Raw genomic sequence first — 12,439 nt, 5'->3', positions numbered from 1 at the left:
GGAGGCTTTGGGAGTAATGGTCCGGATTTGAACACTGTTGTGATTCCGAATGGTGTGCAGGCAATGAAAAGGGTGATGCCGTGTCACGCGTGCGGAATCGTAGGGCATTGGAAACGCGAGTGCCCGATGGTGGTGCAGGAAGGTGCAGGTGTTGGTCAGCAAAACAATGATGTCAATGCATTCCAGACAATGAGGGGACCGAAAATGAGAGGTCCAAACCCAAATTTTCAGACCATAAATCAGCTGCAGGGATTACAGCCCATGCAGCCGCAGCAGATGCAGATGCCCAAATGCAGATGACGCAAATGCAGCCAATGCAACAGCAGTTTCCTATGGTACCTAATCAGCAAATGCAAATACTCTTGGCACCAGTGAGTCAGCAGCAAGTGATGGTTCCTCCACAGGTCTCGGGTCAGGTGATGAGTACAAATGGCACAGTACAACAGTTCCCACTACACAGTGAGAATGGAATAAACAATGTACGGGAGAGTGAAAGTTCAGATGAGGAGGGAAATTGTGTGCTTGCAGCATCCTTGGAAGTTGATCAAAAGGGTCCATATGTGGAGAGAAGAGTTATGGGTCATCGTGTTTCATTCTTGGTTGACACAGGAGCCACACGTTCAACTGTTAGGAGCATTGAAGTACCAAATTTGCCACTCTCAGGGAGAACAGTTCAAGTAGTGGGAGTAGCAAACAGGCACCTGACGAACCCAATCACAGATCCAGTACAAGTCAGAATTGGTAACTATCAAGGGTTACATAATTTTGTGGTATGCGACTCAAGCCCGATAGCTCTGTTAGGGAGAGACCTATTGTGCAAATTGGGATGTTCGATTATGTGTTCGGACGATGGAATTAGAATTCAGACGAGCAGTGATGGGGAAGAAGAGGACAGTGTAGAAGGGGATGAGATGGAAACTGTCGATGAAGAATATCCTCTGATTAACCTTTTTCCGATGATAACTGAAGCAGATATTCCAGCTGAGTTACGGGAAACAGTCGGAAAGGAAGTGTGGGATATGACAGGAAAAGAGGTGGGATTGGTGAAAGGAGTGGAACCAGTGAAAGTGACCGTAAAACCCAATGTAACCTTTCCCCAGACCCCACAATACCACATGGCACAAGACACCCTCATGAAAGTCGCCCAACTCATTGACGAGTTTGTAAAACAGGGAGTATTGAAAGAAGTGTTAAGCAGTCCATGTAATTCACCAATCATGGGACTAATAAAGCCGAGTGGAAAGGTCCGAATTGTGCAGGACTTGAGGAAAATAAATGACATCGTAATTAAATGTTGCCCTGTAGTACCGAATCCAGCTGTGATAATGTTTCAAATCCCTTGCGATGCCGAGTGGTTCTCAGTCATCGACTTGTCACAAGCATTCTTTTCGGTGCCTCTTCATGAGGACAGCCAATTTCTCTTTTGTTTCAAATTCTTAGACAGAGTTTACAGTTGGTGTCGAATTCCTCAAGGGTTTTCTGAGTCACCGTCAATTTTCAATCAGATTCTAAAGAAAGACTTGGAAGCGTTAGAATTGCCATTCGAGTCAACCCTAGTACAGTACATTGATGACTTACTGATTGCATCTAAGACAGAAAGTGGCTGCACAGCCGACACCATTGCTCTGCTGAACCATTTGGGAAGGAATGGACACAAGGTGTCTCCTTCAAAGTTGCAGTTCTGTCAGAAGAAAGTGAAATATTTGGGTCATCAAATAGAGAAAGGGTCACGGAGAATAATGAAGGAAAGAATAACAAGTGTACTTCAAATGAGTCCACCAAAGACGAGGAGGGAGGTGAGGAAGTTTTTGGGGATGGTGAGCTACTGTCGCCAGTGGATTCCCAACTTCTCAACTCTAGCAAAGCCTTTACTGAAACTGACCCAGAAGAATGCCTTGGATGAAATTGAGCTGAAAGGAGATGAGATGGATGCTCTTATTGAATTGAAGGAATGCATGTGCAGGGCTCCAGCTTTAGGTATGCCTGATTACACAAAGCCTTTCACATTGTTTTGTCATGAACGTGATGCATGTTCTTTGTCCGTCTTGACCCAAGCCCATGGTGGCATAAACAGACCAGTAGCATATTTTTCAGCTACTTTGGATCCGGTCGCAGCAGCACTTCCAGGGTGTTTGTGCGCCGTAGCAGCAGTTGGTATCAGCCTCACTCAAAGTGAAGGAATAGTGATGGGACACCCATTAACAGTCATGGTCCCTCACTCAGTTGAGATACTTTTGACCCGCTCCCGAACGCAACACATGACTGGAGCAAGACTTACAAGGTATGAAACAATAATTCTGGGCTCACCGAATGTGCAGCTGAAAAGGTGCACTACGTTGAATACAGCAACCTTGCTTCCCGGTGAAAATGCTGAAATTGAGAACGCTGAAGACGTCGAGCACGACTGCCTTCAGGTGACTGAATTTTGCACAAAACCCCGACCTGACATTAAGGATACTAAGCTTGATGAAAATGACCAAATTGTTTTTGTTGATGGGTCATGTTTAAGAGATGCATTGGGAATATTGAAAGCAGGATATGCTGTATGTACTGTAACAGGTGTCTTGGAAGCGTCCTGGCTTCAAGGAGTCTATTCCGCACAAGTAGCAGAGCTTGTAGCCCTTACAAGAGCATGCCAACTGTCTACATTGATGAAGGTTACCATTTACACTGATAGTCAGTACGGGTTTGGAATTGTACACGACTTTGGGCAACTATGGTCACAGAGAGGTTTCCTGACCTCTTCAGGGTCCCCAGTGAAAAACGGGGAGAGAATAAGGGAATTGTTACACGCCATTCAGATGCCAGCCGAAATTGCAGTGGTAAAGTGTAGTGCTCATACAAAAGGACAGGACTATGTTTCCCTGGGAAACGCATATGCGGATCAGGTCGCAAGATTTTGTGCCTTGAACTGTATATTGCTCAGGGATGAATGGAATTCGATAAGTGAGCCAGAGCTCGAACCAGCTGAAGCATTTGCCTTGAAAGTCGTGGATACAATGGATGAACTAAAAGCATTACAGAATAGCGTCAGGGAGGATGAAAGAGCTTCCTGGATTAAGTCACAATGTACAAGGAGACCAGATGAGTTATGGGTTTCAAATGAGGGAAAATTTGTCTTACCAAATAGTCTCTTATCGCAGCTAGCGCGGTTCAATCATGGGCAGGCTCACCTAGGGAGAGATGCCATGATAAGATTGTTCAAAACTGATTGGTTTAACCCCAGATTCCGTCAAGTTGCAGAAGCAGTTTGCCATCGTTGTGTCATTTGTCAACAGATGAACCCAGGAAAGGGAACGGTTGTGAACGTGAGCCACATTGGTAGGGCGGGTGGCCCGTTCAGCAGAATGCAGATGGACTTTATTGAGATGCCTGTGCATGGAGGTCTGAAGTATGTGTTGGTGATTGTGTGCATTTTTAGTCACTGGATTGAAGCATACCCCACACGTAGAAATGACAGCCTTACAGTTGCAAAACTATTGTTGAGGGAGTTGATACCACGTTTCGCATTCCCGATCTCTTTAGAATCAGATAGAGGAAGTCACTTCAATAACGAGGTGATAAAGTTACTTTGCGCAGCGCTGAACATTGAGCAAAAACTGCATTGTAGCTATCGCCCAGAGGCCTCAGGACTGGTGGAACAAATGAATGGTACACTGAAATCAAGGATGGCGAAAATATGTGCATCGACAAATTTGAAATGGCCTGACGCATTGCCTTTGGTGTTAATGTCAATGAGAAACACCCCTGACAGAAAGACTGGATTGTCCCCGCACGAAATTCTCATGGGCAGGGCTATGAGACTTCCTGCAGTTCCCGCGAACGCGCTTTTGAATATTACAGATGATATGGTGTTAGACTACTGCAAAGGTCTGGCTGACGTGGTTCGCTCTTTCTCTCACCAGGTGGAAGCAACCACCTTGCCACCGATCCAAGGTCCAGGACACACACTGAAAGCAGGTGACTGGGTCGTGATAAAGAAGCACGTGAGGAAGTCGTGTCTGGAACCCCGTTGGAAAGGCCCTTTCCAAGTGATCCTGACGACCACTACCGCTGTGAAGTGTGCGGGAGTTCCCAACTGGATTCACGCCAGTCATACAAAGAAAGTGTTGTGTCCCACAGATGAGGAAGTTGAAGAGCTGAAACTGCCAGTACCTGATAACAAAGTGCCAAGCGCTGAGACAGAGCAAAACAGAACTAGAAGCGAACAGGCAGAAATAGAGGAGAGAGAAATATTCTCTGAGGACGAAACAACCGATTCACTTGGGGAAGACCAAGGAGAAACCTCAGACAGCGATGAAGCAGCTGAAAGTGACAAAGAGCCTGAAGAAAGTAACGGTGACAAAGGGCTCGAAAGAGGTGAAGAAGCAGGAGAGCCTGATCAGAGGAGGGCTTTCCCAGAAGCAGACGGTACAGAAAAAGAAAAGGAAAACCTGATTGACTCCCCAGAAGGAGGGGACAAGGCAGAACAGAACGAAACTGCTCAAACTTCTTCAGACGAGATCGCAGGTCCATCAAGTGGACACAGTGCAAAGAGAAGGCCAAGTATATCACAAGTAAAAGTAAGGACTAGAGAAAGGTTGAACGACGGTGAAGGGCCAAGAGTGAAAGAGAAAAGAAAAGGAAGTGTCTGTCGTGATACCAACATCTAGTGAAGAAAAAGACTTTGCCAAAGAGGAAAGTACCAGTGAGGCAGAGTCAAAGAGAGATGCACAATTGAAAAGGAAAAGGATACCAAACAGGAGATATTCCGGTCCAGAATGGGCATATGTAGTCAATGACGATTGGACTGACGAATTTGTATCTCTTAGCCTCGAGAACGAAGAAGAAGAGATACCAATAGAAAAGAAAAGTTTTATGGACACTATTGACTGAAAAAAAAAAAAAAAAAAAAAAAAATGATAAATGACATTGCTTGCTATAATGTAACGTGATACAACCAGCTGAGACATTGCTAAACCGGATGAGACATTTGCTAACTTGATAAGACTTTGATAACCTGATTGACTCTTAAACCCGATTTGAGACAACGTTGCTAACTGATAAAAGACTGAGTTATTGCCGAATTGAGACAAATGCTGCTAACCGATAACGACTGGGCTCCTGAAGAAAACTGTGTGAACATTGCGCTCGTTCAGCTTTGTAACTAATTGCTAAATCGTTTCTTTTATAGGTGCTTCTAGCTCTCTGATTCTATACAGATCATGACTAGGTACGCTACACAAAACAGTAGAGTGAAATATTGTAAATATGCGTGTATAGGCTTGATAACTGCATGTGTACTAATAAAAATGGCAATAGTGCTTGCAACGCGTGGTAAGGGTGAGAATGAGAAAATGTATGCTTCTACTTCTGCTCCTGTTACTGTCACTGAACTAACCGCATTGAAAAGACTAGAATTAGATGAGAGACACTTGCATGATAAGAAGGAACTTTCGTATAATGTTTTCTATCGCTTGCTAACAGAATATGTTGAGACTATGGATGCGAAAGATTGTTATGTGTGTACACAGATACCGACATCGGTAACGGAAGGGGTGACTTATCACCACATGCCTCTTACATATGGGATTACATGTAGTTTAGTAACTTCTAGATTTTATGGTCAAACTAACATACAGTATTTTTACTCAAATTATGATGTTACCTTTGCATATGTTCCTATAATAACACAACTAAGCCAGATTGCTAAAGATTGGGATGCTAAAATAATGAGGGAATTTTTCGAGCCAATGCAACCTTTTGAAACAGCTCACGCTCATAGGGAAAATCTTACCTGCTCGCTCTCTGCAGTAGAAATAAGCTTCTTAGATCGCACAGATGATAGAAGGGCACAAATGAATGCGAAATTAGAAAAAGAGCTAAGTAAGAGGACTTCAGTAGATAATTATGCTTTTGCCGCAATAAAAACACAAGGGAAAATAGCTTTAGATGCTTGGCATGTAGGGAAATTTTGTATATATCGTGGTGAATCTTATTATGATAACATTTTCGTAGGAGCGAGTGAATGTAAACATACGTTTATCTTTAAGGCCAAATGGACATTCATGCTGAACGGACTTGACCCTGTCATACCTGGTGTATATTACATTTGTGGGCATAATGCCTATTATCATCTTCCAATGGTGGGGGAGATGTTATTTGGGTATAGTGTTCCCAAAGGTTTATCAACTGGATGACCTATCGGTGATTCCAAAGACGCCTGGATCTCATCGTATCCAGAAAAGAGAGACCGCAGCTGCTGTGGTAGGAGATATATTTGGAGCCATGATTCCTTCATTGGGAGTTGTGTTGAATTCCATCAAAATAAGAAAGTTGTCTACTATAGTGGATAACATGTTGACAAAGTTTTCAGGTGCTATAATCCTGATGGATGCTGAACTTGCAGCAGAAAGAGCTATGACTCTTCAAAACAGGCTTGCCCTAGACATTCTTTTAGCAAAGGATGGCGGCGTTTGCAAAATGCTTGGTGCGCGTCACTGTTGCACGTATATACCAGACAACAGTGTGAAAATTAAAACAATGCTTGCAAATCTAACAAAAGAGAGTGCAGACTTGAAGGAATTGAAATAACCAGGAGTTTGGGAGAAGGTTGGAAAGGGAGTTGCTTCAGTGGGAAATTGGCTTGGTGGCATTTGGAATGGAATATTACTAAAAATAATACAGGGAATACTAATAGTACTAATTTGCATTTTTGGGATTTGGGGAATAAAGAGGGGAATACTAATGATCATGGCAAGAATTAAAAGAAGGAAGGAAGAGAAAATAATGAAAAGAATGGCAGAAGAATACAAGGCAAGAACGAGGGGAACTAAAAGGGAAAGAGAACTGACAGAATTTTAATGGAATAAAATTTGTGGGAATGGTTTTGTGTGATGACAAGTAGTCATCAGAGGAGGGATTGATGACGCGGAAACGAAGGTTTTACATTTATTAGCGCATAAACGTAGTGCCGCAATAATCAAGTGTGACTTTAACCGAACTAATAAAGATTGTACGGGGACAAATGTGCCCTCAGAGTAGTTCGCCAACATTTATAAGCGTGCTTTATATAACGTGATGTATTAGAATTGTACTAATCTGACATAACCGTAAACGTGTGCCATGATTTGCTTGTTTGAAATGCTTTAACTTAGCATAACTTTAGTGGAGGCTTCGGCCTAGTTGCCTTGTCTCACGATTTAGATGCTCGTGTTTTTCTAACGTGCTAATAAAAAGTGTATTCTTGCTTGAAGCTGTACTTTTCCAGTGAGATCGGTTCACATGCTTATCTTTAAGGTTTCGTGCCAGCCTGGCATCTTCTTCTTTGCTCCAAGGTCAATCTGCAGGTGCAGACAATGGAAGCTCTGAAAATGAGTTAATTGGTAAAATATGTTGCAACTTACGTTCCCGACTCCAAGGATAATGTATGCCTAGGTAGAAGCTTGTGAACTGTTGTTTTTGATTGGACAATTTGAAGCCAACCTATGAACCCTCCAATGGAAGACCTACTGGATTTGAACTGTTCTTTATTTAAACCTGGTGCACAAGAAGAAAGCAGCCATTTTGCCATTTGCCATTTTGCCATTAGCCATTAGGACATTACCCATTGCACCTATCGAGGACTTTGCAGACATTGCAGCCATTATGGCCCATCTTGCCGACTTCGTCATTTTGCCATCTTCTACGATGCCAATTGATGTTCGACGCCATTTTGAATGAGACTTTGATGCTTTCTCTAATCGAGAGAAAGAGACTTTAAGTAATTCTCACCCTAGAGACTTTAACTTCGATTTGCCCCTTTGCATGAAGTAGTAGTTTTGTCCTTTTATCTTGCCGCTGTGAGGCAATTGCCCCGTCCACCCTGCCCCTTTGCCCCGTCCCATGCTGATCGGAACCGGTACCTGTGAGACGAAGACTTCCTTGAATGCTGATTGAATTTGGTAAATATGAAAGGAAAATGTACAATTGCATTGTGTTTCTTTTTAGGTAACCAACTGCTGATTTTTGATAAGAGCCCTAGTTAGGAGTTTTCCAAATTAATGTTGCTAAATTGTTTTCGCATGAAGTCCCACATGCAGATGCTAATTTGAGGTTAGATGAGGATTCATTTGTTGCAAAATGCAATTTGAGACCTTGTTATGCTGACTAATGTATGCAATTAGCTCATTACAGATTATAGTTTTAGTGGTTTGCGTTGCTATCATCGAATGCATTGTTATTCAAATGCTGCATAGATTGCATCTTTTTCGCCGTTATGGACAGCTATTAATGTTCATTTACATATATCATTTGGTGTTGAGACACATTTATATTGTGCTAGCTTTGTTAATATAGGGAAATAAATTCACTAACTTTGAATAAACTGGTGTGGTTATTCATGACCGGAAGGTCATGGTTCGCCGAAATGTTTTCTGGATTAATTGTGAAGTGTTATGTTGATCAGGGCATTGCTTATGTTCGTTATTGATTATTGATTTGATTAAATTGACTGATCTCGGGTGAAGTGAGCCCCACTTGGTCAAAAGATTCATCGACCCAAGGGCGTCCAAATACAGGTAATTTGTTAGGTCGGAACGCTCTATCAAGCTCAACAGCAGGGCTGGCCTCTAAGGTTTCAAGGCAGGCACCAGGCAGTAAATCAGTCTTTCTAGGTACAGCAACTGTCTTCCAGAATGCACAGCAGGTCCCAGCAGCAGGCAGTCCTCTGAGAGTCCTTCTGCAGGTCCAGTAGTGAACAGAAGAGTGGGTATGAAGGTTCTGTTTTTATACCTTACTGCCCTTCTTCTGGAAGGTGGGAGAAGCTTTTTGAAAAGCTCTTTGAAGTGCATAGACTCCCCTGCCTTAGCAGCATATTGGCCACAGTGAAAATGTGGTGTTGCTAGGCCCTTTGTGTGATGGCAGAACACAGGCTATTCAGTTGTAATTGGGGCTATGCTCAGCCTACCCCCATCCTGCCAGCAGATGTCCAATTGAGGCACACCTAATGCTTCTTTTGTGTGGCTGTCTGGGAAGAATTCTCACAGTTTAACTATCAGCTACTCCCATTCATGTGACTAAAGACAGGCTGCAAGCACAAAGGGCTGAGAGCAGGAAAATGCCCATTTTCTAAAAGTGATATTTTTAAAATTGTAATGAAAAATCTGCCATTAAAGAGGGTTAATATTTACAGTGTCTTAGATACCTGCTCCTAATTGGAAATTACAACTTATTAATGGTGATAAGGAATTCTCAGTGTTATCCTATACTGTAGGTAGGGTAGGCCTCACAGTAGTGAGAAATTAATGTAGGAGTTTTCACTACCAGGACATGTAGAACTTAGAAGTATATGTCCAACCTTTTAGTTATACAGGACTCTACCCAATGGGTTACTTGGAGACTACATTAGGGGTGACCTGTAATAAAATGGAAGTTTAAAGTTGGCAAGGGAGTTTTAATGCCAAGTCAACATGGCAGTTTAAAACTACAGTCAAGCTTCTGTGACAGACCATGGACATGTTTTAAGGTTGTACTTAAGTGGTTGGGTCAATAAGTGCTGCAGGCGACTGGTAGCATTTGATTTACAGGCCCTTGCTACATGGAATAACTCTACAAGGGTCTTATAAGTAAATTAAATATGTCAATTGGGTGTATGCCAATCAAACCATGTTTTGGGTAATGCTCACAAGCTCTTTAGCACTGTTTGGCATTGGTAACATTCACAGAGTCCTAAGGCCCACACAAATGAATTTCAGCACCAAAAATAGAGGTATGCAGGGACAAATTATGGGGGAATACCACCCTAAAGCTGACAGGCGTTACAGTTTCATTACATTTCTTATATTTGAAAGCAATTGAAAAACCTGACTGATTAATACATTGAGATTTGCCATGTATTATAGGTAAATAACCATTAAGAAGGTACAGTGAGTCTGCATTTTACCATCACTCATGCATGTCTGTAAGAATATAATTGATCAATGCTATTATTTATTTCAGAGTATGAACCCGAGGGAAGACCTGTCTGACATTGCTACCCCATCATGAGCAAATTTAATGATACTAGATATAATCCATCAATCTTCATTCTGATAGGATTTCCAGGCATGGAATTTGTACATGTCTGGGTCGCAATCCCTCTGTGCCTTATGTATCTCATTGCACTTTTTGGAAACTCTACAGTCATATACATCATTAGGGTAGAAAGAAGCCTTCATGAGCCCATGTACTTATTTCTTGCAATACTAGCTGCTGTTGATATAATCCTAGCAACCAATACTATGCCAAAGATATTGATCCTCTTGTGGTTTGATGCCGCAGAAATTTCTTTCAATGGCTGCCTTATCCAGATGTTTTTTATCCACTCTTTGTCAACAATGGAATCCACAGTCTTGCTGGCAATGGCCTTTGACCGCTACATCGCTATCTGCCATCCTCTTCAGCATTCATCCATCCTGACAAACCAAAGAATACTGATGGTTGGAGTGGTTGCTGTAATCAGAGGTACACTGTTCTCTGCTCCACTTCCATTTCTAATTAAACGATTGCCATTTTGTGGCAACAAGTTGCTGTCCCATCCCTTCTGTGTCCACCAAGATTTGATGAAGCTTGCTTGTGCAGATACTACACCTAATATTGTGTATGGTTTAACAGCTATTCTTTTTGTTATGGGACTTGACTCACTGCTTATTACTCTGTCTTATGTGATGATTCTTAGAACAGTGTGCTGCCTCTCTAGGAAGGAAAGTCTGAAGGCATTTAACACCTGCATATCACATGTCTTGGCAGTATTTATCTTTTATGTTCCACTGATAGGTCTATCTGTAGTGCACAGATTTGCCGATCGCTCAACTCCTATTATCCATATTGTAATGGGTGATATTTACCTCTTTGTGCCCCCTGTTTTGAACCCAATCGTTTATGGCATCAAAACAGGTAAGATAAGATTGAAGATTGCAAGATTGTTCAAAGGAAATTACATATAAATCACAGAGTATCAATATGTTTTTGTAATTTAGATTTATAAATTGTACTTGTGTGTGTAAGATTGGATGGCTATATTACAATTATACAAAAATGTTTTTGCAACCAGTGAGCAAGTAAGCATATCATATCATTTATAGCAACAGTAGTAGACCTGACCTGGGATTCATCGAAGCTAAGATGAACAAACTTTCATACAACACATTTAAAAAAATGACAAATATAAAGCTATTTTAGGTGTAAATGTAGAACTGGTGAACTCCAGATACTTTAATATCTCATTATGTGATTTAATTTCAACATAAAAAGTTGATTGTTAACTTTGTTGTTGTTTGTCACAAATTACTGTTAAAAGAGAAGCTGAAACAAGCTATCCCTTCCAATAACATATAAGAAACATTTCATCACAAAATCCAGGCTGGTCTCAATGTGTGAAATAATCATGAAAGCTGGCAAGGGGGGCAAAGAACCCACTGGCTGTGGGACAAGATCTTCATTGGATATTGAGAACCCTAATCACTGGATGATCATAGGGCCAACATCTGAAATGTAATCACAAGGATTTCTGCCACCACTGCCTTTTCTAGATAAGAAAGTGTGAAGACCTTGTCTTCAAAGTGGTAATGATCGGTATCTCAAAAGTTGGTTATTCTACTAAGAAAATACTTAAACTAATTTAAGTCAAGATGATGAAATCAATGCTTAACCAATTTTATCGTTCTTTTATTGTCTACACACATTGATTGCAATGTTGAGAAATTCTACTTGGTATGGGTAGAGGATACATATAAATGGTAGAAATCTGTGGTTGAATAGCACTTGTGCTTAGTTAGAAACAAAGTGATTAAAAAAATGTATACCTGAAACAGGTGGCATAAGCACACCAGAAAGCTGTAAAGCCAAACTAAACTATATTCTGAAATTGTACCTAATCTGGAATGGACATTTATGACAGAGCAATTGTAAAACTTTGATTAAGATAAATTAAAAGCTCATCTGGCCCTCTGCCCAACAACAAATGAAACAAAAACTGAAAGTCAGGTGCAAATGCCTGAGAGGTTGCTAACGATATAGGAGTTATTATATATGATTAACAGGCTCGAACCTGGGAAGACCTGTTCTTCTTCCCCTCTTCTATCATCATTTTAATGCCTTCTAGAAACAGACTTGAAGGCTGGAGCTTACATCTCTAGAATATATTCTCACCCTGTAAATCAATTGCATTTATGAGGATTGAATCCAACAGCTTCAAAAAAGTTAGCTAATAGCTCAGAGCCTATCTTAACAATTTTTTGTTCAGCTTCCTGATCAGGTGTGATTTAAAGAAAGTATCCAAGTAGATGAAAGTATGCAGGCATATTCATTAAGTTGAGATTAAAAAAAACTGCAATAAAGGGTTCTAGCATTGTTTGCCTTCAGATGCAAAAATACTACTGTATTGGTGAATTGGGTATTGACGAATAGAGTCCTTGAGAGATTGTAATCAATAAATTGTTCA

General features: G+C 41.3%; 1 protein-coding gene across 1 annotated transcript; it reads left to right on the top strand.

Moving 5' to 3' along the window:
* Positions 1-364: 364 nt before the first annotated feature.
* LOC138249458 (olfactory receptor 51E2-like) lies at positions 365-10,943 on the top strand (the record flags this gene model as incomplete). The annotated part of the gene is made up of 2 exons (XM_069203418.1): positions 365-416; positions 10,054-10,943. Coding segments are annotated over 2 exons (942 nt in total), but the record flags the coding sequence as incomplete, so codon positions are not given.
* Between the last annotated feature and the right edge of the window lie 1,496 nt (positions 10,944-12,439).

The sequence above is a fragment of the Pleurodeles waltl genome, chromosome 8 (genome assembly GCF_031143425.1).
Source record: "Pleurodeles waltl isolate 20211129_DDA chromosome 8, aPleWal1.hap1.20221129, whole genome shotgun sequence".
NCBI classification, from domain to species: Eukaryota; Metazoa; Chordata; class Amphibia; order Caudata; family Salamandridae; genus Pleurodeles; species Pleurodeles waltl.
This window is presented reverse-complemented; position numbering and strand designations above follow the sequence as displayed.